Source organism: Notechis scutatus, chromosome 8, assembly GCF_049901735.1.
Source record: "Notechis scutatus isolate UNSWTSFEM ecotype Mainland chromosome 8, rNotScu1.2, whole genome shotgun sequence".
In the NCBI taxonomy this organism is placed as follows: domain Eukaryota; kingdom Metazoa; phylum Chordata; class Lepidosauria; order Squamata; family Elapidae; genus Notechis; species Notechis scutatus.
The window spans coordinates 20,138,336-20,165,439 of record NC_142016.1 but is presented as its reverse complement, the minus strand read 5'-3'; the positions used below and the strand labels follow the sequence as shown (position 1 = coordinate 20,165,439).

The 27,104-nt window shown below is 44.0% G+C and overlaps 1 protein-coding gene across 3 annotated transcripts in view; it reads right to left on the bottom strand.

Annotated features, from left to right (window-relative positions):
• Positions 1 to 2,946: 2,946 nt before the first annotated feature.
• Positions 2,947 to 27,104, bottom strand: part of VSIG10L (V-set and immunoglobulin domain containing 10 like) — a 37,790-nt gene continuing 13,632 nt past the window's right edge. For 2 of the 3 annotated variants that reach the window (XM_087971019.1, XM_087971021.1), the window contains 7 exons: positions 22,377 to 22,634; positions 18,951 to 19,226; positions 16,640 to 16,927; positions 12,303 to 12,416; positions 9,959 to 10,017; positions 8,265 to 8,393; positions 2,947 to 6,353 (listed from right to left, as the gene is read on the bottom strand). In XM_087971019.1, the coding sequence (XP_087827145.1) occupies positions 6,270 to 6,353; positions 8,265 to 8,393; positions 9,959 to 10,017; positions 12,303 to 12,416; positions 16,640 to 16,927; positions 18,951 to 19,226; positions 22,377 to 22,634 (1,208 nt within the window). In that variant the 3' untranslated portion in view covers positions 2,947 to 6,269. The remainder of the gene's footprint in view (positions 6,354 to 8,264; positions 8,394 to 9,958; positions 10,018 to 12,302; positions 12,417 to 16,639; positions 16,928 to 18,950; positions 19,227 to 22,376; positions 22,635 to 27,104) is intronic. The other variant, XM_087971020.1, reaches the window with a different exon arrangement.

The following is a 27,104-nucleotide window of genomic DNA, read 5'->3' as shown; positions in this document are numbered from 1 at the left end:
CACGCCAAATAACCACTACCAGTTCGCCCGAGTAGGTGCGCACCGGTTGAATACCACCTCTGAGTCCATGATGGTTTGTATTTTCGGGAAATTCTGCCTTAATTCTCGGCTGGTTCTCTCCTTGATGAGTTTCCATCCATTGCTTCTTGTCCTTCTTGAAGTTACAACAGTGGTGAAGGAAGGGACTTAACAATCTATGAGACTTTCTGATCAGCGGTTTTGGCTTAAGGATGGAAAAAGTTTGAGAAGCCCTCCGCAAAGTCATCTGTTTGTCTCCAGAACAGAAGAATTCCTATCAGTCTTCCTGCAGCTTTCCCTCGACTTACGTCCAGCTGGACCTGTTTTTCTCTTTTTCTGTCTCTTTTCTCCCCCTCCCTCCCTTCCCCCCGGGCTGCCTGCAATCAGAGCAATTGCCCATCGCAGAGCAGCCATTCATTTAGCTTTCATCTCGGTTCCCATTTAAAAGCAACAAAAAATGATTGAAGAGCCAGAAGAGAGTCAGCCATCAGGCCAGATTAGCAGGGCTAAATACCAAAAAGCTTATCTTTGGGGGAGGGGGAGGAAAGGGGGGGGGGCAGGACCAAACAATAGGTCACTATCTCATGAGGAGAGAGCATCCTGCACCAGCATATGGGCCCACAGCCCTGTGCTGTTGTTCTGGCCAGCCTGGTACACCCACTGCGGCCTATCGCTTGTGCTGTGTGTATATGGGCAGAAAGATAAAATAGAACGGATGCCAAAAGACAGGAAAGAGGGAAAGCTCAGGTTGCATAGGTAGAAGCAATGGGTGGAAACTAATCAAGGAGAGAAGCAATGTAGAACTAAGAGAAAATTCCTGACAGTTAGAACAATTAATCAGTGGAACGACTTGCCTCCAGAAGTTGTAAATGCTCCAACACTGGAGGTTTTAAAGAAAAGATTGGATAACCGATTGTCTGAAATAGTATACGATCTCCTGCCTGAGCAGGAGGTTGGATTAGAAGACTTCCAAGGTCCCTACCAATTCTATTATGATCCTATTCTATTCTAAATAGTGGGAGGAATCGAGAAAGATCAAAAGGTTGCGTAGGACTCTTGAAGCATTCCCCTTGTGGCGGCGTCCTCTCTTCCCATGCTACTGTTCCATACTAGCAGGCTTGTAGGCCTGCATTCCTATTGGTCCGGAAAAACCGGGCCGCGATTGGACGTTGTAAAGCACTCCTGATTGGTTCATAAAGGGATTGCCGCGATTGGGCAAAGCCAAGCGCGGCAAACTCAAAAACCTGTCATTGGCTGCCTAGCCGCGGCCAGCGCTATAAAAAGAGCAGCCACGGCTAAGGCGATTGTCTCAGAATCTGCTTCCTTAATAAAGAGCTGTTGTTCACTACCTACGCCTCGCCTCTCAATGGGACCCACCGACCATACTTAACAGCTACCACTTCGGATTGCCAATCCTTGACGGATCCTCCAGATGTGTGGAAGGTGATTCAGTTACGAAGGAAGCCCTTTCTAAATACAGGTAGTACTGATTTATAATCAATGTTGATCGTTAATGACCGTTCACAGTTACAGTAGGCCTAATGACTTTGTGATTTGCTTAATGGCGGTAGCAAAAAAAAAAGGTTGTAGAAACAGGTGCAACTCACTTAGCAACAGAAATTCTGGTCCCTATTGTGGTCGCAAGTGGAGGACTACCAGTGCAATTGCATAGATGCAAGTACAGGAACGCATGGAAGCATATCCTGCCCTATTCCCTTGACCCCATGTCCATCCCTCCTTCAATCTTCTCCAAACAAAGGCTTTGGTGGTGGGGTTGATTTTTAAATGTCCATTCCTATTCTAGAGAAATGCATTCTTATGTGGAATTTGGAGTAATTTGACACAAAATGGGACACCTCTCCATGGTTAACTCTCTGCGACCATCTCACCATGGCCAACTTGCTGCAGGAAACTTGCTGTGACCAACTTGCTGTGGGAAAACTCACCACAAGATAACTTTGTTAGGAACGTAAGTCACCTAACAGTTGAGTTGGAAAATATATTTACCAGGATAGACATTTTACTACTGTCTCTTTAAGGGAATGCTAAAATTGTAATTGGGTGTGGTTCCTCAAATGGCCATAAGATGGAGCCAGAAACCTGGGTTGTTCTGTCCTGTTCTGGAGAGTGTTGCCGTTCCTGCATTTCCCTATTGATTGTTGCTGATCATCGTTAGTCTTGGATTGATGTGAGTCTGTTACTGAAGTGTTTTTGATACTGGACTTTGTTATTTGGATTATCCCTGGACTGAAAACTGACTGCTTTAACCGTGAATGACTTGGACTGTGCTTGGACTTTGCTTAACCGTTCACTGGAAGTAAAACCTACATTTTACTATACAGTGTAGCTGTGTGCTGTTTGTGTGTTATTCTTCACCACTCTCACTACGTCTCCCTGTGTGCGCTCATTCTCCTAACGGGGAATTACACCAACAAACTCCACACGGGATAACTCAATGTGATAAATATTATCTGCCACTGTTTCTTTAACATTATTTCCATGGACAAAAATATGGAAATAATATAGTAAAAACAGTGGTGAATAACATTTATGGCACTGAGTTATCTCACGGGGATTGTTGCCTGGCGAACTACCCTGCAGTGAGTTGACCGTAGCAGTTTGTCCCAAAGCAAGTTGAATGAGGCAAGATGGCTGTGCCAGGTTGGCCACAGCAAGTTGGCCATGGCAAGTTAGCTGTGGCAAGATGGCCACGGTGAGTTGGCCACAGCAAGATGGCTGTGACAAGATAGCTGTGTTAAGTTGGCCACGCTGAGTTGTCCTAGGCCCGTTTGAAATTGGAGACAGAACAATGGCCGATAACCTGTTTCCCATTTCTCTCTTTGCCACACTGTTCATTCAATGTATTCTTTCTGTCGTGCCTCCATTCCGCATTAAGCTGCACTTTTAAAAAAAAAATCCATACATAAATGAATATATTAAAATATATTTTATTCCCCCCAGTACAAAATTCAATAAGTACCTTTCTAAAAAACACACACTTTGATTTTTAAAAAAATATAGATAAAAATTTCATTGGAACATTTAGGACAAGTCAAAATTAGCCAAACATTAGCTTGCATCTTCATTCAAATGGTGGACATTCTGCTCCGTTTGCAATACTATTTGCAATGCTGCCATCTTAACCCCATTTCTCCAGGGACACGAACCACTCTTGTGTCATGATAAAACTTCAATGCAACAAATAACATAACCAGAGCCAGGGAGCTTTCTCCACACCAATAATGCTGCTAGACTTAAATACATTTATTTGAGATTTACTTCCACGTCAAGATGGTTAAACTGAATTACGGATCTGAACTTTTCATTTGCTGCTTTCTCCTGGGTGTGTATAACTTGGGCGTGTTTTCTTCGTTGCTGGGAGCTATTATATTTTGTAGAACCATGTTTCTCAACCTCAACCAATTTAAGCTCTGTGGGACTACAACTCCCAGAATTGAAGCACCTGGCAACCAGCACCCATTTACCAGAGTTGCAACTTTCTGGGGTCATGTGGTTGCTGTTAAGTAATCTTCCCAGCTGGCTTCCAACAAGCACCGTCAATGGGGAAAGACTTGTGATTCACAACTGTAGTGATTTCCTTAACAATGTGGCAAAAAAAAACGGTTTTTAAACAGGATATAATTCACTTAACAACTGCCTTACTTAGCAACGGAAACTCCGGTCAAAATTTGGGGTGTAAATTGAGTATTGGTACTTCCGATGGGCCCCTGTCCATCACTTCCCATCGTGCCAATAAGCATCTTGATCATATTTGATTCTTGCATCTAATCTGGCACACAATCCCAACTCTGTTCCTGCTCCTGAGTTGATTTTCCTGCTTAGTTACCTTTCTGAGAACTTCCATTGAATGTGTTACCTTAAAACTCTTAAAACTCTACCTAGTTTTGGTACCCAGGTTTTTTTCTTTTTGCTTTTATCCAGGTTGGGCCTCTCCTTTCCGCCTTAATTACACCACTGCGGAAGAAATTCAATAAAGGTGTACCATATTGCTCTTCAGAAACAAATAAGTACTCTCGTTAATGCCGGCGCGAGGGAACCCTAGTATTACTAAGAAAATTAAAACTGTGTTATATATTAACACAGTTTTAATTTTCTTACAACTACAGCCTCCTTTGTGCCAGCTATAAGGGGATTTGGAGTCAGTTTTACAGAACAGTAGCCCAACACGCTTATTTGATACGTCATTGTGGTTTTTCACTTTTTCTCCCCCAAAGAACTATTGAGGTTCTTGTTTGTGTGAGTTTTTGGAAACCTCTGATTGCAGACAGTCCTTGACTTACAACAAGCTTGTTTAGTGGCCATTCAAAGTTATAATGGCACTGAAAAAAAGTCACTTACGACCGTTTGTCACCGTGATGACTTTTTCAGCATCCCCATGGATCACAATTCAAAAATTGAGAGTCTGGGCCACCGCTTCGTATTTATGGCCATTGCTGTGTCCCAAGATCATGGGATTTTCCCCTTTTGTGACCTTCTGACAAGCACAGTCAACGGGGAAACCAGATTCATTGAACAGCCTACATCAGGAGTATCAAACTCTGTTAGGAAAGTCTATTAAATCTGGGCAACCTTATTTGGCATTTTATCCCAGTTACTGGATGGTTGGGCAAAGAATGTGTCAGTTTAGAAAGAGTTAATCAACTGCACCCTCTGTTCTTTTCATACTCCAACATTCATCCCCTCCCTCTCAGAATTTTTTCTCCTTATATGGAAGACTGGGGTGGGTGGGGGGCGCTCGCTTTAGTGCCAGTGAGGGTTGAGTGGGGCTGTAAGAATTCATGGAAACCCCTCTGCTCAGACCATTTGGTAATCTTAGCAGTATTTCTCAACCTTGCTCATTTTAAGCGGAGTGGACTTCAACTCCCAGAATTCTCCAGCCAGCTTTGCTGGCTGGGGAATTCTGGGAGTTGAAGTCCACACCTGTAGTGGTATTCAAATTGTTTTTACTACTGGTTCTGTGTGCGTGGCTTTGGTGGGAGAGGTGTGGCTTGGTGGGCGTGGCAGGGGAAGGTTAGTGCAAAATCCCCATTCCCTCCCCACCCCACTAGCCTGCTTTCCAGCTCCGTTCTCCTGTGCAGGGCAACCAAAGAAGACCCAGCCGATCAGCTGGGATTCAGGAGGTGGAGAATAAATGGGGGGTGGGACCAGTCAGAGGTGGTATTTGCCAGTTCTCTGAACTAGTCAAAATTTCCACTACTGGTTCTGCAGAACCAGTCAGAATAGGCTGAATACCACCTCTGGTCCACACCACTTCAAGTGACCAAGGTTGAGAAGCACCGATCTTAGAATTGAAGAATGGACTCCATCTTCAATTTAACAGGGAAAAAGCCAGGAAGATATATCTTTTCCGGCTCTAAAAGCACCGTCGTTTTCCCCTGGTATCCAAGAAGGGGATCTTGACTGGGTTCCAAGACAGAAACTGGGCCAGCCTCCAGCACTGTGCTTTTGATAACAGAATGGAGAGCATTTGGCAGGTGTGTGCAGCCTCAGAATATAAGCAGCTTCGTGGGATAAAATGGTTTTGGAAAAGTAAAGCACATCTCAATCCAACTACAGCCATATCCTTCCCTACCTGCCACTGTATCCAAGCCCTTCCCCGTAAGATCTCGTTTTACATTGTCCGTTGTCCTTGGCTGCAAAGCGAGCTTTAGGGATTCTAACACACCATCCATTCCAGCAGCTCTCGTCTGGAAGACTTATCAGAGGCCAGCAAATTAGGTTGCCTTGCGGTGTGCTCTGTTCTAAAAGCTGCATGGGAAATCTCAGCATCCAAAACCTAATTGTCTAAATTTTGAGGATGCAAAATACAGCTTCTTGGAGGACTAAGGTGGCTGGTTCTTACCTAGGTGAGTCAGATTTCCAGCCAATAACGTTGAAGTTCACATCTCAAGACGGATGAGACCCATCTGTCGGTTTTTAAGGAAGCTAGGAGCAGAAGGCACAAATCCATTTCAGCATCTCAGCATCCCATTTCAATGACTATAACCGCCTGGGTGTCATCTTCACAAGTTCCATTTTAGTGACTATAACCAGTTGGGTGTCATTTTCACAAATTCCATTTTAGTGACTATAAACGGCTGGGTGCGATCTTCACAAGTCCCATTTCAGTGACCATAACCAGCTGGGTGCGATCTTCACAAGTCCCATTTCAGTGACCGTAACCAGCTGGGTGTCATCTTCACAAGTCCCATTTTAAAGATCAAATCTGGCTGGGTGTGATCTTCACCATTTCAGACCTGGGTAGCATTCCGCACAGTCCTGATGCCAGGTCGTACAGCTGGGGCAGAGGAAGTGCCTTCCCTGATACCAATAGGCTGCGTGGAACCAGGAAAAGAGAAATAACAGTATCATTAGCAAACTGTTCAGAATGGAGATAGAAACAAAACTTTGTTCTTGACTACCCCTTCTTTTCAGGGGAGCTTGATGGAGGAATAGGGGTGGGCTGCTAAGGGGTCGCATGGGTTCGGATGAACCCTCAGTCTGTTCTTTTATTTCTGCAGGTTTGAAGCTCAGCTGAGGTGCAGCACAGCGGATTACCATGCCTCAGCTGTTTTACTCACCGGCGTTGAAGTGGAAAGTAAGTCGTAAAGCTGTAAAAGGGTGGATTTGTAATGTTCTGGGCATGCACAGAGCGTGTGCTGACTGAACCAGTTGTGAAACCGGTAGAAGCCCACCACTGTGGAGGAAGGCTATCTCTGTGGAGAAGTGACCTGTCAGGATTCCAGCAGTTACCCCCAATTAAATCATGAGTCTCGAGCCAAACTTCCAAAACTTAAAAAGGATTTATTGGGAGTTAACATGTCAAGCACTGCCTGGTTGTAGCTGACTCTGAGACACATAATTCATTGTCACCCTTGACCCTGGTTCCCCACCCCCACCCCCTGGGTGGATCGTAATTCATATTCTCCAATGGGACACATCCATAGCCAAGAGTCATCAATCATGCTCTCCAGTTAGAATTTTGCACAGCAGAAACTTCAGTCACCTAGTTACTATCTTTGAAAACTATTTATGGAATGCACTTTCGATTTCCGAGCTGCTGCTCCCCCCTCCCTTTCTGTTGGCAACTCTAAAAAGACCATAGAAATATTTTATGAGTTGACATGATCACTGTAACTGGTCTGAGTGACTACCATCCAAACACTGAGAGCACCCAAGTATTGATACAAGTTTGAAGGCGAGGTCCGTTTTACTCAGAAAAAAAATTGAATAATTTTATGAGGAGCTGAAATTGTTTCTGTAAAAAGTTGCAGTATTTCTCAGCAAGGTTTTTAAAATCCCTAGCCGAGGCATGCTAGTTCTCAGATTTTGTCATTGGCTCAGTGAACCAGGGAAAAACCAGTTTAAGTTAAAAGGCAGGCTTGTCGTTCAGATGTGGCGTGGGGGAAGAAAGAAGGGAAAAGAAAGAGAAAAGAGGTAGGGTGAGGAAAGTTGGAAGAGGGGAGCAGCACAAAGGACCTGTAGTATTGGAAACAATGTCAGCTCCAACAGAAATTTATTTAAGGCAATATTAGTAAAGGTAAAGGTTCCCCTCGCACATACGTGCTAGTTGTTCCTGGCTCTAGGGGGCGGTGCTCATCTCCGTTACAAAGCCGAAGAGCCAGCGCTGTCCAAAGACGTCTCCGTGGTCATGTGGCCAGCATGACTAAACGCTGAAGGCGCACAGAACGCTGTCTACCTTCCCACCAAAGGGGTCCCTATTATTCTACTTGCATTTTTACATGCTTTCGAACTGCTAGGTTAGCAGAAGCTGGGACAAGTAACGGGAGCTCACTCGATTACACTAGGGATTCGAACCGCCGAACTGCTGACCTTTCTGATTGACAAGCTCAGCGTCTTACCCACTGAGCCACCGCGTCCCTCCGAAGGCAATATTGGGGGCAGGGGGGGGGGGGCTGCAAAACCCCATCATCTTTACCAGGCATGACAACAAGATCTCTCTCCCAGAAAAAATAAAATCAAATCAGAAGATATTGGTTTGCAGTGCTTGGTTTCTCCGTGTAGGATTAGGAGAGGGTTTGGAATTAATTTGTGTACAGAATAAATGAGAAATAAGGGGAATAGTATTTGGAGAATAAAACAGAAATTCCTCATTATACTCTGTGCTGGTCAAAGACACTGACAACACACCAGGGATCACCAGGGAATCTGAATAGGAAATGGTCTTCTTGCAACCAGACCTAGCTGCTATTCCGTTGCAAAATGCTTCTTACTCCCTGACTTACCAAGGTGGCTGGGCTGAGATATCTGGGCAGATGTTCCTCATAGGTGATGGCATAGATGTCTGAGTCTCCCGATGACCATCGAGGATTATCCCAAGAGTCACTTGACTCAACTTTCTTCCCATTTGGGAACTAAAACCACGTGGAAAGAAAGCAAAGAAAGAAAGAGACTTTGAATATTAGATATTAGATTAACAGAGTTGGAAGGGACCTTGCAGGTCATCTAGTCCAACCCCCAGCCCCAAAGCAGGAGACCCTACACCATTTTTGACAAATGGCAGTCCAGTCTCTTCTTGAAAGTCTCAAGTGATGGCGCTCTCACAGCTTCCAAGAGCAACTTCTGTTCCATGGGATGATTGTTCTCACTGACAGAAAATGCCTCCTTATTTCCAGGTTGAATCTCTCCTTGATCAGTTTCCATCCATTATTCCTTGTCTGGCCTTCGGGTGCCTTGGAAAATAGCTTGACCCCCTCAAATATTGGAACACTGCTATCCCGTCTCCCCTAATTTACTTGGACTTCAGTAACGCATTTGATAAAGTAGACCATAACCTACTACTACATAAAGTATCAATGTATCCAAGTCACTCTGCACATCCTAGAAGGTTGGCTTGTCTTGTCTACCTTTGGTCTTCTGCCTAGTCATACCGCTTAATGGTTAACGCAAGACTGATGAACATTCAACACTTTATTTGTTGACCCTGATATGATAATTGTGTGCAGGTAGACCTCAATTTATCAGTTCATTTTGTGACCATTCAAAGTCACAATGGCGCTGAAAAAAATTATGGCTGTTTGCAGCACCCTGTGATCAGGTGACCATGATTTACTACATTTTTACTATTCACTTCTGGTTTCCGGCAAATGTACTCCATAGCAAACAATGGGATCAGTGAATGACCGTGGCATTTGCTGAATGGCCACGGCATTAATGCCGTGGCCATTAAGCCATTAAACAAAAAAGTCAAGCTATTCTCCAAAGCTCCATGCAATCGGTGGAAACTAATCAAGGAGAGAAGCAACCTAGAACTAAGGAGAAATTTCCTGATAGTTACAACAATTAATCAGTGGAACAACTTGTCACCAGAAGTTGTAAATGCTCCAACACTAGAGGTTTTAAAGAAGAGACTGGACAGCCATTAGTCTGAAATGGTATAGGGTTTCCTGCCTAAGCAGGGGGTTGGACTAGAAGACCTCTATAGTCCCTTCCAACTCTGCTATTCTATTCTATTCTATTCTATTCTATTCTATTCTATTCTATTCTATTCTATTCTATTCTATTCTATTCTATTCTATTCTATTCTATTCTATTCTATTCTATTCTATTCTATTCCATTCCATTCCATTCCATTCCATTCTATTTCTTAATAACCATGGCAATAAAAAGTAATAAGGTTGAATTGGTCACCTGATGAGCCAGTTTATGACTGTCACAACTTAACAGCTGAAACTGCGGCTCAACTACAGACGTAATTCGAGGACTACCTGTGCAAGAAGCCCTTCCCCTTTCTTTCCTGGGCAAATGTTCACTACAATCTCTGTGCTTGGAGAGTCAATTCCACTTGAGTGCTTTGATCAACAACCTCTTTCTACCAGTTATAAATGGGCATTTCCCAGTGAGTTTCACAGAGCAACAATCTGCCGTTTTTCAGATTGCCTCCAGTCTCTCATTATGCTCCCATCACTTTGGGTCTCACCTGGCGTGACAGATAGTGGTGTTGATTCTCTGGTGGCGTGGGTGGAGCTTTCTTCTTTGCTACAAGGAGTAAAGCAGATAAAACATCACTGTGACTTTGCAGTGAGAACGAGTTGTTTCCCCTTTCCATTAAAAACACGGGGAATGAAAACCCTCGACTTACAAACAGTTCGTTTAGGGATGCTTCAAAATGACAACGGCACTGAAAGAAGCGACTTACGGCTGTTTCCCACACTTATAACCCAGTGGGGGATTCAAATCGTTTTATCACCAGTTTGGTGGGCATGGCTTGGTGGGGTGCTTTGCCTAATGCCGGTGCACAGATTTCTCCATACCAGCTGAGACCTGCAGCGCCAATCAGCTAAGAGGATAAAGAAGGACAGGAGTGGGTAGGAAGGCCAATCCTGCACTTTTCTTTCTCCTGTCGAGGATTTTTATTCCTCCTCTCAGTTGATCATCGGCTTTTTTTACTACCGGTTCAGTAGAACCAGTCAGAACCGGTAGCATACCAGCATTGTTACAACCGTTTGCAGTATCTCCGGGGTCACCTGAATAAAATCCAGATGTTTGGCAACCAATTCATAATAACGACCTTGCAAAGTCCCAGGGTCGTGTCATCACCTTGTAGCACCCTTCTTGTAAACAAAGCCAATGGGGAAGCCGGATTCACTTAACAACCGTGTTACTGACTTAATTTAGCTGCAGCGATCCGCTTAACAATGGTGACGAGAGAGGTCTGAGGTAAAAATTCACTGAACAAATGTTTCACTGAGCAACAAAAATTTTGGGGCTCAATTGTGGTCGTAAGCCGAGGACTATCTCTAGTGTGACGAGGCGTCTTTTAAGAGGTCGCTTCTGTGTGACGTGGCTTCCATTTTAAAACTAATTTTCAGCAGAAGAGGCTGGGCTTGGTTTAATCCAAGCTTAAACAGCAGCTTCCATTTTGAATCTAATTGCCAAAACGTGTGTGTGTGTGTGTGTGTCAAAGAACTGAACCAAACTGAATTAAACTGGTTAGTTGTGGCTGCCTACACCAGACGAATCAGCGTAGCTTCCAAAATACCGCCCTCCCCCAAGAAACAAAGGGTTTAAACCCACATAAACCCACATCTAGAGCTGTGAACAGTACTAAACAAAGAAAAACACCCATCAGGGAAGCTGCCAATATAGAACCACAGTTAACCACAGGCCTGGGAAAAGAGTCAAGAGCTTTACCGAACCCAGGAGAATGGCTACCCTCTGTATCTTGTGGTAGGGATGGATGAGGTCATGATCTTCCAGAGAAAGAGGTCCATGATATAGAACAGGGGGTCAAACTCAAAGCCCATGGGCCTTGCAGTGTGCTTAGAGCTGGAAAAAGCGAAGGACCAGCGCACGGGGCCTCTGCCAGAGAAAATGAAGCCCAGGGGAGCCACACCATTTTCACTGGTAGAGGGTTGCAGAAAGGCATCGCAGCCAAAAATGGGGCCGGGGCTTGTGCCCCATCCCGATCTCTGTTTTCATTGGCAGAAGGGCTAGCAAAAGATACTAAAAGCAAAACAAAACAAAAGGAGAAGTGTTTCCCCTTTTGCATTTGAGTGTGCAAGAAGAGCCAGGAAAGGAGAAAGGGGTAGAGGAAAGAGAAAGAAAAAGAAGGAAAGATGGGAAGAGAGCAAGAAAAGAAGGAAAAGAAGAAGGGAAGAGGGAAGGAAGAAGAAAGGGAGAAAGAAGAGGGAAAGAGGAAAAAAGAAAGAAAAAGGAAGGAAGGGGGGAGGGAGGGAAAGGAGGAGGGAGGGAAGGAAGGAAGGAAGGAAGGAAGGAAGGAAGGAAGGAAAGAAAGAAAGAAAGAAAGAAAGAAAGAAAGAAAGAAAGAAAGAAAGAAAGAAAGAAAGAAGGAAGAAAGAAAGAAAGAAGGAAGGAAAGAAGGAAGGAAGGAAGGAAGGAAGGAAGGAAGGAAGAAGGAAAAGGAAAGAAAGAAAGAAAGAAAGAAAGAAAAGAAAGAAAGAAAGAAAGAAAGAAAGAAAGAAAGAAAGAAAGAAAGAAAGAAAGAAAGAAAGAAGAAAGAAAGAAAGAAAGAAAGAGATTATAATGAGAGTAAGGGAGGTTTGAGGGAAGTCCTATCCTTAGCACTTGGCCATCACAGGTGCCGCCTGACATGAGTGATGTCAAGATGGCCACATCCATCTGGGCCAAGTCCACCCTGCCCCTCCCCGAGGTCAATCCCAATCCTGATGTGGCCCTCAATGAAATCGAGTCTGACACCCCCAGTATAGAAGGATGATAATTGCCAGTGGTTTCCTGGCTGATTGGACTCAGATTACCAGTGAGTTCAACTTCGTCTCTGACTGGCCTACTGCCCAACTCACCTCTCCGAAGGCAGACCAGCCAAACCACCAAGAACAGGAGCACAATGATCAGGAGCATCCCCAAAATGGAGCCAATCACAATCCCAGCAATGGCCCCACCACTCAGAGATGAATCTGAAAGGCAGAGGAAGAGAGAGAGAACAGAGATGTATAAAACCATGTGGAGTTTTAAGCTTTGTTATTTGGGAAGAGCTTCTAAACGTCATATCCATCATGCAAGACTGAACCCAACCCGATTCCTGCTTTCTTTTCTTAATTTTGGACCTGGCTGGTCAGACTAGTCAGAGCCACCGTTCTAAGAATCAGTTCACTCAGAAATATTCCGGATCCAGGAATCTGTCCGTGTGATGCTTCCTCAAAATACTAATTCAGGATTCAATCTCAGCAACTTTAAGATATCTGATCTTCAACACCCAGAATTCCCCAGTCAGCATATTGACCGGGGAACTCTGGGAATTGAAGTCCACATGTCTTAAAATCAATGGTGGGATGCAAATTTTTTTACTACCAGTTCTGTGGGTGTGGCTTAGTGGGCGTGGCTTGGTGGGCATGGCAGGGGAAGGTTGCTGCAAAATCCCATTCCCTCTCCAACCCACTAACCTGCTTTCCAGCTCCGTTCTCCTGTGCAGGGCAACCAAAGAAGACCCAGCCGATCAGCTGGGACTCGGGAGGCAGAGAATAGATGGGGGTGGGGCCAGTCAGAGGTGGTATTTGCTGGTTCTCTGAACTACTCAAAATTTCTGCTACCGGTTCTCCAGAACTGGTCAGAACCTGCTGAATACCACCTCTGCTTAAAGTTATTAAGATTGAGGAACACTGCTAGATTTTCAAAACAGCCTACATTCTATTAAAAGTAGAACTAGCCAGATTTGAATCAATGGGTCAATCTAGGAGGTTGGTTCCACTAAGACAGGGGTCTGCAACCTTAAATACTCAAAGAGCCATTTGGACCCGTTTCCCACAGAAAAGAAAACACCAGGAGCCTCAAAACTTGGGTGGGCATGACCAACTCAACATCACTCCCACCCAGTCACATGACTACCACCACCACCATGCCTACCCAGGTTTTGTGGTGGCTTCCGGTGTTTTCTGTGGGAAATGGGTCTCTCTCTCTCTCTCTCTCTCCCCCCCACTCTCATTTCTGTTTTTTTTTTGTGTGTGTGTTTTACCTTCTCAGGCCAGGCGAGGAGACTGGGAGGGGAGGGGAGGGCGAGGGGCAGGGCCAGCCAGTGGTGGGATCACCCAATAGGGAGCCACAGCAGAGGGCCCAAAGAGCCGCATGCGGCTCCAGAGTCGCAGGTTGCTGACACCCGCACTAAGAGCTCCTTCTTATCAGATGACTTGGGACATGCTCTATTTCCAAATTTCATGCTAAAAGTTAAGTTAGATTCTGAGTTTTTGAATCCATAGCTAGCTTTTTTTTATAAGAGGCCAGAATCCTGGCAAGTTATTTTTTTCTTAAAGATTTTTTTGGCAGCATAGAGAAATAGAGAACTCCTTCAATCATACTTGAATGATTACTGTAAAAGAGTTTAGAGTACACAGCAAGCATTGTCCTTATACTGAATTGGCTTTATTGAATTTTAGCAACATCATAATGAATCAAAGCTGCGGATTTATTCAATACTTATCAGAGTTTGCTGAGTTTACTAATGTAACCACAGCACCGCAATTGTCATTGCTCTCAATGATGTCATCACATGGAGAAATATATATATATATATATTTTCTTTTATATATGCCTGGGATCATACTTGTGAATAGTCTTAGGGAGAAACCAAATGCAGGCAGTCCTTGACTTACGACCACAATTGAGCTCAACATTAATGTTGCTATGTGAGACATTTGGTTTACCCCATTTTATGACCTTCCTTGCTGCCACTGTTGTTAAGTGAATTGCTGCAGTTGTTAAGTTAGTGACACCGTTGCTAAGTGAACCTGGCTTCTCCTTTGACTTTGCTCGTCAGCAGGTCGCTAAAGGTTGACCTCATATGACCTCAGGACACTGCAACCATCATAAATACGATTCAGTTGCCAAGCATCTGAATTTTGATGATGTGAGCATCCATCGGCATGCTGCAATGGTCATAAGAGTAAAAAAACTGTCATAAGTCACTTTTTTTCAGGGCCGTTGGAACTTTGAATGTGCACTAAACGAATTGTTGTAAGTCAAAGACTACGTGCACAATGTGAGTCAGGTTTAGGGAAGTATCAGAGATGGTATTCAGCAGGTTCTGACCAGTTCTGGAGAACCGGTAGTGGGAATTTTGAGTTGTTCGGAGAACCGGCCAATACCACCTCTGACTGGCCCCAACCCCATCTATTCTCTGCCTCCCATTGAGTCCCAGCTAATCATTGGCTGGGTCTTCTTTGGTTGCCCTGCACAGGAGAATGGAGCTGGAAAGCAGGTTAATGGGGTGGGGAGGGAATGGGGACTTTGCAGTAACCTTCCCCTGCCACACCCACTAAGCAACACCACGCCCACCAAGCCACGCTCACAGAACTGGTAGTAAAAAATTTTTTTGAATCCTACCACTGGGAGGTATGGAGTCAAAAACAAAAACAATTTGAGAAAACAGTGGCAATAAATAGTGAAAAAGATGAACAATTACATCATTTAGAACAGTGTTTTTCAACCTTGGCCCTTTTAAAATGTCTCGTCTTCTATTTCCAGAATTCCCCAGCCAGCAATGTTGGAGGGAATTCTCCATGATGGCTGGGGAATTCTGGGAATTAGAGTCCACGCATCATAAAGTGGCAAAACACTCATTTAGGGGCTTAAGAAAAGATATTTCAGGAAGGATAACCCTGAAAGTCATACTTTGCACCATAAGGAGAACATATTTGATTAAATCCCCTTCCTTCTACTACCCTCAATTAATAACCTTCATTTCTAACAACCATAATAAGAACTTTAAATGCTCAGATGTGCATCTCTAAAAACGGTAGCTGGGAATATTTTGACTTGGCATTAAAAAAAACTTTTCACGTTTCAAATGCTTCCACTGTCTATTCAGCGTCATAAAAAGAAATCTCACTCTTTTGTGTCTTAAAAAAAAAGACCAAGTTTTTTTTTTAAAAAAAGCATCATTTTCAAGTGAGCAAACACAAATGGAAAGAGTATGTTATGGTTCTCTCACATTAACACTTGCCCCATCTGAGCAGTGGGTACACAAACGATTGGAGGTGTCTTGATTTACCACACAGTTCTGGTTTCACTGAGCTACACTTTCCCTTAGGTGTTTTAGACTTCTTCCTACATGTTGCTAAATAAATATTTCATTATGACGCTTTCTTTGGATGCTGAAATGAATGGTGGGGAATGCCTATGGACAGAAATTGATATAGGTCCAAATCTGAGAAGAAATACCCTTTTTAAAAATGTCTCTGTCAACCCTGAAGCTGCCCTGATGGAGGCCATTTTGAGGCTCCAGCGTTGCCACACTGGAGCTGAGGGATAGGGAGAAGGGAATAGAGATAGCTGGGGCTTTCTAGCCAAAGCAAAATACTTTCTCTTGGGAACCAAGGACATTCCTACAGGTGGTCGGAGTGAGGAGGAGTGACATTACCAGGCAACCGGACAGAATCCTAATTGGACCATATGACTGATGGTTTGGGGAAAGGAGAAAACTTTCACTTTTAATTAGGTGAAAACCGCGGAAACATTCAGAGTCAGTTTTCACCAGCTTGTGCCAATATGATATATTAAAATAAACTATTCTTTGAGGAATCTCCCTGCCTCAGAGTTTTGTTCTTTATGGGCAGTGGTGGGATTCAAAAATTTTTACTACTGGTTCTGTGGGCATGGCGTGGTGGGCGTGGCTTGGTGGATGGGGCAGGGCAAAGTTACTGCAAAATCTCCATTCTCTCCCCACCCCACTAACCTGCTTTCCAGCTCCATTCTCCTGTGCAGGGCATCCAAAGAAGACCCAGCCAATCAGCTGGGACTCGGGAGGCAGAGAATAGATGGTGGCAGGGCCTGTCAGAGGGGATATTTCCTGGTTTTCTGAACCACTCAAAATTTCTGCTCCTGGTTCTCTGAACTACTCAAAATTTCCTTTACTGGTTGTCCAGAACTGGTCAGAACCTGCTGAATACCACCTCTGGTTATGGGTGTATTACTTGGAAATCCTGACAGTCTCTCCCAAAAAGCCAAGAAGTTGCTCGTAAATATTATCAGCTTTTCTAGTTTAATGCATATAAGAGCTCCGAGCACATTCTTTTGATTTCATTAATCCAAGTTATTAGTGTTTGTTTGCATGTGTGAAGATAGGATAGTACATCATATTATGGTTCGATAATCTATTCCCGAAACCACCTGCAAAACCTGTACCTACCTGGGTGGAGGGTTTGAATCTGAGTGGCGTTCCCAGCTTGGGATCCCAGATAAGGCACTATTTGGAAAGCATAAGCCGTTTGGGGCTGCAATCCTATAACAGTTGTGGATCGGTTGGTAGCTCCTAGCACTTCCACCGTACTCCATTCCTCAGCAGAACGACGTTGTTTTGGACCTCGCATCTGAATCATGAAACTGGTCACCGCTGACTTGTTTGGGACCGTCCAAGTTAGAGAGGCAGTGCCTGGTTGGGGTCCTTTTGCCAAAGTCCATTCAGAGATTGAGGGGCCTGCCAAGAGAAGCAAACTCACATAGATATGAAATGCAAGCAATTGCACCTTCCCCAAGTTAAAACCTATCATGTGTCGGCTTACAAATGCATGATGAGAGCACGATGTAATGGCACAAGGGAATGACCTTGGGAGACGGATGAAGAAATATCAGATAAGAGACAGCACATCCGACAGCTGCATAATGGGAAGAGCAAGAGCTTAGGAGCCCCCCCCTCCCCCTAAGTTACTGGACTACAAGGGTGACGGTGGGAGAACTGTACTTTCAGCCTGGTAAGATTCTGTTAATGCATCTTTTTAGTAAACTAGACTTAGCTTACATTTCCTGTTTGATTTACCCGGGAAGGGCTGGTATCAAGCGCAACAGTTTGCAAATGTATTAATTAATAACATACTAGTGAATGTGTTGGAATCAGGGAGGTCCGAGTTCAAGTTCTCATTAGATAAGTTTACGCCCTTCTCCAGTCCTGCTCGCTTTGCAAATGAATTGTGAGGGCAACCCCTTTGTGCTCCATGCTGAGCTTCCCAAAAAACAAGGAGAAGACTGGAGAAGACCCCAAACTGGCAACTTTAGTTCTGAATTCATACTCACTGTCATTGCACCCATATGCAACGTCTAATTCTAGACGCCTCGTTTCAAGAATTAAACATCCTGACTATGGTTGTTGTCTCCCACCCCCAAGTATCCCTTCCTATCCTGTCATCCTGCTTTACAACAGAGAGCAGAGAGTTTAATACTAGGGCCTTATCAGGGATGGGATCCAAAAATCCCAGCAACTGGTTCGCTGCCCGGTTGCTGGGTGGGTGTGGCCATGGTGGGTGTGGCCTAGCAGAGCTTCCAGGGGTGGGCTTTTGTGCCTTCCCCAGGGTCCGGAGGCTTCCCTTGGGCCTCTGGGAGGGTGAAAATGGCCTCCCCCGGGCTCCCGAGGCCACCAGAAGCCAGAAACAGCCCTGTTTCCAAACTTCCAGAACTTCTGGTTTGGCCCATTTTTCACGCTCCAGAGCCTCTGAGCATGCCCTGCACTTACCTATATCCAAAACAGGCCACGTGGAGACTCCTGGGAGGGGGTGGGGGCAGGGCCAGCCAGTTGGTTCAACTACCGGTTTGGCAAATCAGATGTAAATTTAACATTCAGTTCACCCGAACTGGTCTGAACTGGTAGAATCCCACCCCTTGGGCCTTATTCAAAACCATAGATTTGATGAGAAAGATAGGAACTATAGTTTGACATCAACTAAAGTGATATTCCATATAAGTACAGATAAGTCCACAACTTTGTTCAGCAACCATTCAAAGTTACAACACCCCTAGAAAAAAAGGGATGCCTGGTCCTCGCACTTATGACCCTCTTAGCATCCCTATGGTCACGTGATCAAAATTCAGACGCTTGGCAAACCGGTGTGTATTTATGACAGTTGCAGCAATCCCTGGGGTCTTGTAACTTTCCCAGCCACCTTTGACAAGCAAAGTCATTGGGGGGGAAACAACTGAAAAATGATTCACTTAACCACGGGAGTGATTTGCTTAACAACCGTGGCCAAAAAAAAAACAGTTGCAAAATCTGGCGCGACTCGCTTAACAACTGCCTTGCTTAGAAATGGAAATTCAGGACTCCATTGTGGTCATAAATCGAACACAATGTGTACTAATATAACCAGAGGTGGCATTCAGCAGGTTCTGACCAGTTCTGGAGAACCGGCAGCGGAAATTTTGAGTAGTTTGGAGAATCGCCCAATACCACATCTGACTGGCCCAGCCAACCCCATCTATTTTCTGCCTACAGAGTCCCAGGTGATCGGCTGGGTCTTCTTTGGTTGCCCTGCACAGGAGAATGGAGCTGGAAAGCAGGTTAGTGGGGTGAGGAGGGAAAGGGGATTTTGCAATATTCTTCCCCTGCCATGTCCACCAAGCCACACCCACCAAGCCACGTCCCCAGAACTGGTAGTAGAGATTTTTGAATCCCACCACTGAATATCACTTTTTCTAGTACTGTCTGTCTTCGTGCGGGGGGGATAGCTCACCAATAATAGTGAGGTTAGTTCGTTGTGTTCCCAGTGGATTGGAGCAGACGGTGCTGTAATCTCCCAGATCCTGGGGAGCAGTGAAATTCCAGATGGTGAGATGCATTTGATCAGGACTGAGCCTATAATGGCTTCCGGCAGGAATCAGTGAGCGCTTATCTCTAAACCATTCAATTTCCACAGGATTGAAGGTGCCCTGGCAACGCAGCTGCATAGTCACTCCCCCTCTGGGGTCACTGGATGCCTGGAATGACAATGTAACCCCCGAGGGGGCTTCTGGAGAAAAGGAAGAGAAAGACACAGATGAAAAAGACATGGTCTCAACGTCTGAATTGTGACACCGTGGGGAGTTAAATGTTGCATCCACACCTAGCAGGCTAGATCACGTCTGAAGAGTGGGACTGGGGTGTTTGTTTTGTTTTATGGAATGGTTCGTTTCAAGGGGTTTTCTGTTTTACGATTGTCCCTTGCCTCTTTTTGCCTTTATTTTCTTCCAAGGTTTTTCAGGCCAACAAATGTGAGGATTTGTCCCTTCATAACCACAACTTTTTGAATTAGATCAGGATGAAGGACTAATTACTTCAGATGCATGGGGGATCACACCTCTAATTTCCTCAGATCAGGGGCTTGTTTATCTATCTATCTATCTATCTATCTATCTATCTATCTATCTATCTATCTATCTATCTATCTATCTACCTATCATTCTATCTATCCATCTATCTACCTACCTACCTATCCTACCTACCTACCTACCTACCTATCTATCATCTATCTATCTATCTCTATCTATCTATCTATCTATCATCTATCTATCTATCTATCTATCTATCTATCTATCTATCTATCTATCTATCTATCAATCATATCTATCTATCTATCATCTATCATCTATCTATCTATCTATCTATCTATCTATCTATCTATCATCTATCTATCTATCTATCTATCTATCTATCTATCTATCTATCTATCTATCTATCTATCTATCTATCTATCTATCTATCATCTATCATCCATCCTATCATCCATCTATCTATCTATTATCTATCTATCTATCTATCTATCTTCTATCTATCTATCTATCTATCTATATCTATCTATCTATCTATCTATCTATCTATCTATCTATCTATCTATCATCCATCTATCTATCTATCTATCTATCTATCTATCTATCTATCTATCCATCCATCCATCCATATCATCATCTCATCTATCTATCTATCTATCTATCCATCATCCATCCATCCATCCATCCATCCATCCATCCATCTATCTATCTATCTATCTATCTATCTATCTATCTATCTATCTATCTATCTACCTATCATCTATCATCATCTATCTATCTATCATCTATCTATCATCTATCTATCTATCTATCTATCTATCTATCATCTATCTATCTATCTATCTATCTATCTATCTATCTATCTATCTATCTATCTATCTATCTATCTATCTATCTATCTATCTATATCTATCTATCTTATCATCTATCTATCTATCTATCTATCTATCTATCTATCTATCTATCTATCTATCTATCTCATCCATATCTCATCTATCTATCTATCTATCTATCTATCTATCTATCTATCTATCTATCATCTACTATCTATCTATCCATCTATCTATCTATCTATCTATCTATCTATCTATCTATCTATCTATCTATCTATCTATCTATCTATCTTCTATTTATGTATTTCTATCTATCTATCTGGCTATCTACCTACCTATCTACCTACCTATCTACCTACCTATCTATCTAACCATCTAACTATCTAACTATCTATCATCTATCTATCTATCTATCTATCTATCTATCATCCATCCATCCATCCTATCTATCTATCTATCTATCTATCTATCTATCTATCTATCTATCTATCTATCATCTACCTACCTACCTATCTACCTACCTACCTACTTACCTATCATTCATTCATTCATTCATTCATTATCTATCCATCTGTCTATCCATCCATAGTGGCACAGAAGTTAGAATGCAGTTTTCCAGGCTAATTGTACCAACTGCCAGCAGTTCAATTCTGACTGGCTCAAGGATGACTCAGCCTTCCATCATTCCAAGGTGGGTAAAATGAGGATTGTTGGGGGGGCAAGAGGCTGACTCTGTAAAACTGCTTAGAGGAGGCTGTAAAGCATTATGAAGTGATACCTAAGTCTAACTGCTCTTGCTATAAAATATATTGGCTGCCCATCTTACCACATTAGGTAACTCTGGGAGGTTTTATAGTCATATAAAAATATTACATTAAAACATAAATTAAAACCAAAGATTTTAAAATCTAAGGACGCGTGAGGAGAGTGGAGACAGATTGGGGGAAGGTGAGATCTGTTGTGACTTGATCAATCACCTCCATTGTGCTGTTCCCACATTGGAGCCAGGCCAACCAGTAGAGCCATGTCCTTAGCAGAGGTGGTATTCAGCAGGTCCTGACCAGTTCTAGAGAACCGGAAAAGGAAAATTTGAGTAGTTTGGAGAACCGGCAAATACCACCTCTGACTGGCCCCACCCCCATCTCTTCTCTGCCTCCTGAGTCCCAGCTGATTGGCTGGGTCTCCTTTTGTTGCCCTGCATAGGAGAACGGAGCTGGAAAGCAGGTTAGTGGGCTGGAGAGGGAATGGGATTTTGCAGTATCCTTTCCCTGCCACACCCACCAAGCCACACCCACCAAGCCACACCACACCCACCAAGCCACACCCACAGAACTTGGAAGTAAAAACATTTGAATCCCACCACTGGTCTTTAGGCCCTTACGAAAGGATAGGAAGGTTGGGGCCCAACCTCACATTGGTAGGTTCAAATGGATTGTTCTCTAAGTGCCTTTTAAGACCCTGAGAAAACATCATGGGTGTTATGTGAATTTTGTTGTATGTGTATACTGTGTATATACATACAATGACAAATAATAATAATAATAATAATAATAATAATAATAATAATAATAATAATAATAATAATAATAATGATTAGTATTAGTATTCCAATCCCACCACCCAGTTTTCCGAACTACTCAACTGGTAGTCAATTTTTTTTACTACTGGTTCTCTGGGCGTGGCTTGGTGGGCGTGGCAGTGGAAGGATACTGCAAAATTCCATTCCATTCCCTCCCCACCCCACTAACCTGCTTTCCAGCTCCTGCTTTTCATTCTCCTGTGCAGAGCAACCAAAAAAGACCCAGCCAATCAGCTGGGACTCAGGAGGCAGAGAATAGATGGGGGCGGGGCCAGTCAGAGGTGGCATTTGCCGGTTCTCCGAACTACTCAAAATTTCTGCTACCAGTTCTGCAGAACTGGTCAGAACCTGCTGAATATACCACCTCTGCCACCACCCAGATACAGCCAGCAGCCATTTTAGACAGGAATACATCAGCTCAGCTGTTTTCTTCAGCTCACCTGGAATCAAGGTGCAGTTGGCTTGCCCAGTTACATGATGACCCAAACAAGTAACTTTGGAACCACTGATCCCAGCAGGGAAGGGGGGGACCAGCAAGCTCTGTAATTTAGAGGCACCAATTTCCTCCTCGTCTCCAGGGAGTCCCTGGAAAGTGAGATTAGGAGCAGGCCACCCTCCAGTCCAGGAGCAGACAAAAAGTAAGGCAGAATCGTTTTGCACCGAAGTCACAGAACAACCAGGAGATCCCCAAGGAGCTTCTAGAGAGGAGTATCAAAAAAAGAGAAGAGGATGAGTATTCATGCATGCACTTTTCTGGACTTAACATTGGATTACTCATATCAAATGACCTAAGCGCCAGAGCTCACTGTAACAGCATTGCCAAAAAGGCATTAAGAGTTGTAAACCTAATCTTACAAAGTTTCTCCTCCAGTAATATTGAATTTCTAACTAAGGCATACAAAACCTTTGCTAGACCAATACTTGAATACAGCTCATCATTCTGAATCCACACTGTATATCAGACATTAATACAATTGAGCGAGTCCAGAAGTATTTCACGAGAAGAGTACTATTCTCCTCTGCTCGCAACAGGCTTGAAATTTTGGGCTTGGACAACCTAGAACTACGCATTCTATGGTTGGACTTAAGCATAGTACACAAAATTATCTGCTACAATGTCCTACCAGTCAATGGCTACTTCAGCTTCAACCGCAACAATACAAGAGCACACAACAGATACAAACTCAATGTAAACCACTCCAAACTTGATTGCAGAAAGTACGACTTCAGTAACAGAGTGGTCAATGCCTGGAATGCAATACCTGACTCTTTTTTGTTACATCCTCTAACCTCCACTCCTTTAACCTCAAACTATCCACTATTGACCTCGCCCAATTCCTATAAGTGCACCCTTGTGCCTACCGTCCCTGTCCTATTGTTCCCATTTGACAAATAAAATAAAATCAATCAATCAATAAAATAAATTAGAAAAAAAGAGGCAAAGTATGCAGGCAAAATGCTAGAGCTTGATATACTTGTATGAACCACTCCTGTCATGTCAAGCACCAGGCGTGGCATGACCGAAGGAAAAGGCTGTGAGCAATTCCTAGGAAGACCACTTAATTTTTCCAAAATGCCGGCAGGATGGACTCTGTCTGGCTATATAATATTTGGGGGCTGCTGCCTAACCTGCTGTAATCCCTTCGCTATAAAGCAGCCTTCTTTAAGTTGGATTGAGGAAGGCAGGCAAAGATCGTGAGTTTGAACCATTGGGGAGGCGAGTTCCAATCGCTGGGTATTTAGTAATGGAAGGAAAAGGAAAAAAAAACATCTGATTTACAGAGGATTGTGGGAATAATCTAGATCAGGGGTGTCAAACTCAATTTCATTGAGGGCCGCCTCAGGGTTGTGTTTGACCTCGGGGGGGGGGGCAGGCACGACCAGGGTGGGCGTGGCCAGCATGATGTCACTCGTGTCGGGGCAGTGCCTGTGGTGGCCCCAAGCTTCATTCTCAGCTGGGTTGCTCCTGCACTGTTTCCACGACTGCCCTGTGGGCCAGATCCGGCCCCTCTGGGCCTGGAGTTTGACACCCCTGATCTAGATTATTGTGCAAGATGGATGCCTTCCAGGTATCTTCTCCTCATCCATATTTTGAGAATCTCCTCCACTTACAATCCCCCAAGGAAAAAGCAGAACGACCCTCCATGTTCTTTAATCAGAGGAAGGGGTCCCAGAAGTGGGGGGAATGTTTTAGCAACATCGCTAAAGAAGCTAATGAGTGGAAGTGCATTCTGCACTTCCTTACTTCAACCAGAATTTCCTTTTTGGGAAGGGGGAGGGAGAGGAAGGTGGGGTATCTCCACTGCCCCTTAAAACAGCCAAAAACATGACCACAACATATCCTGTCTCATGACGTGTATGCAAGTACAGATACATGCATCTATTGGAACTGTGGTAAACAACCTGCCCTATGAGCTATTTTTCTCTTGGTGTTCTCCATCTCTCTTTCTTTTCTATGGACCACAACATGCCTTACTTTCAAAAAACAATTCCAATAATTGATTAGAGGGGTGGGCTTTATTAGGAATCTGCAAGTCAGACCACCCATGCTGGGTTCCAAGGTGGAGTGAAGGAGTGGTGGGATTCAATTTTTTTTTATTACCGGCTCTGTGGACATGGTTGGTGGGTGTGGCTTGGTGGGCATGGCAGGGGAAGGATGCTGCAAAATCCCCATTCCCTCCCCACCCCACTAACCTGCTTTCCAGCTCCGTACTCTTGTGCAGGGCAACAAAAGGAGACCCAGCCGATCAGCTGGGACTCGGGAGGCAGAGAATAGATGGGAGCGGGGACAGTCAGAGGTGGTATTCCAAACTACTCAAAATTTCCTCTACCGGTTCTCTGAACTACTCAAAATTTCCACTACTGGTTCTCCAGAACTGGTCAGAACCTGCTGAAGACCCCCTCTGGAGTGAAGGTTTTGGTGTTCCAAGACAAAAGACAGAGCGAGATGCAAAAAATAAGTTAACCAGGAAGGGCTGCGAAGGGCACTTTGGCTGGAATTCTTCACCATCTCAAGTGCAGATTGAGATGAACAGCTCAGCTGGTTCATTTCTTGAAACTCGCAACTTTCTTTCCTGTAACTCAATCGCCACTTAACTTTTATCCTCCCGAAACTCACTGTTACTCACAGTCAGCATTTCTAATATTTCCTACCAGTCCAACCAACTCAACATCTTCCAGAAAAGTGCAGGGACGTTCTTCTTAACAATGCACCGCATTTATGTTTCTAAAGCACATCTGCAATCACCCCAATTCAGAACCCATTTCAGGGTGGCAATTTATATGAGCGTCATTCTGAGTTCTGGGCTAACTTTCCTGTTCCAATGGCAGCAGTATAGCGCAACTCTGCTGGATCAGGAGAAAAATCCATTAAAGCAGTCACATTGAATAGGGATCAACCCAGTTTGCAATGCTGGGCTTAATTTCCACAGGTCTTTGCTAACAGCCAACTCGGTCCTTGAATTTCTCTCGTCTGGCTGACCATAGGGCGGAGAGAGAAAGTAAAGATGGCAGAGAGAGAAAAGTAAACAATTTTATCTCTTGTTTCTTTGATTCCAGGCAAACTTCCTCCTTAGTCATAACTAGTAAGATTAGTAATTCAATAGATTATTCAATATACAGCTTCCAACCTGAAACAGGTTCTCTACTCCTGTTATATAGGAGGAGCAAGCTGCATTTTGGATTTCAAGGGTGTGTTTGCGTGTAGTAGTCTTGTAAAAAATCTTGTAACTTGGGGTATGATATAAGGTAACATCAGTAACCCTCTTCTCCAAGAGCTTAAAGCAGAGGTCCCCAAACTTGGCGACTTTAAGACTTGTGGACTTCAACTCCCAGAATTCTCCAGCCGGCTGGAGAATTCTGGGAATTGAAGTCCACAAGTCTTAAAGTTGCCAAGTTTGGGAACCTCTGGCTTGAAGGATGGTGGATTTATACATACAATCCTGAAAGCTCTTCAAGGCATTCTGGGAACTAGACTTTCTGAATTGGCCCCTTTACTACATCACAAAATCCTCCTAGTTTTTAAAGGAAGTGCTGCCATTGAAAATACACTATATCTTCTCCTTTTCCTCCCCTTTTCCTCTCTTCTTCCTTCTTCCAGTTCTATTCAATTCGATGAAGGAAAGGACCAGGGGACACATGATAGCAAGTGTTCCAATATTTGAGGGGCTGCCACAGAGAGCAGGGGGGTCAAGCTCTTTTCCAAGGCAACTGAAGGCCACATACGGAATAATGGATGGAAAGGGATCAAGGAGAGATTTCACCTGGAAATAAGGAGAAACTTTCTGACAGTGAGAACAATCAACCCATGGAAGAGAAGTTGCCTTCAGAAGGTGTGGGAGCTTCATCACTGGAAGCTTTCAAGAAGAGACTGGACTGCCATCGGTCAGAAATGGTGTAGGGTCTCCTGTTGGGGAGCGGGGAGTTGGATTGCATGACCTACAAGATCCCTTCCAACTCTGTTAATTTGTAACTTTGTTACCGGAATTCTGTCAAAGAACAGAACTTTGGAGCTCTTTTCATATAGAGAGGATAGTGTTCCTCTACAACTCACCACAGCCAACTCACTGCAGGACAAAAGTTATACTAATATCAAAGAAATGGGGGAGTACACTCATTAAAGAAATGATGCCAAAGGAGGAGCAGAATGAAATGTGAATGGCAAAAGTTAAAATTTATTTTATTTTATTTTAAATAATTAAATAGAATTGTTCAACTATCCTGCAGTAAGTTGTCCCATGATGAGTTGGCCATGGTGAGTTGTCTCATTCCCGATGGCAGAGGAGTGGAGGGTGGGGGGTGGGGTGAGAGACAGAAAGAGGGAGGGAGGGAGAATGTACATATTTACGTTCTTGCATTATGCAACCATCTCTTTAGTGGCCTGCACCTTCCTTGGCGACCATTTATCCCAAGAGAAGAGAAAGGAATATCTTCCATGGCCAGAGGTGGTATTCAGCAGGTTCTGACCAGTTCTGCAGAACCTGTAGCGGAAAGTTTGAGTAGTTTGGAGAACTGGTAAATGCTGCCTCTGACTGGCCCAGCCAACCCCATCTATTCTCTGCTTCCCAAGTCCCGTCTGATCGGCTGGGTCTTCTTTGGTTGCCCTGCACAGGAGAACGGAGCTGGAAAGCAGATTAGTGGCGTGGGGAGGGAATGGGGATTTTGCAGTA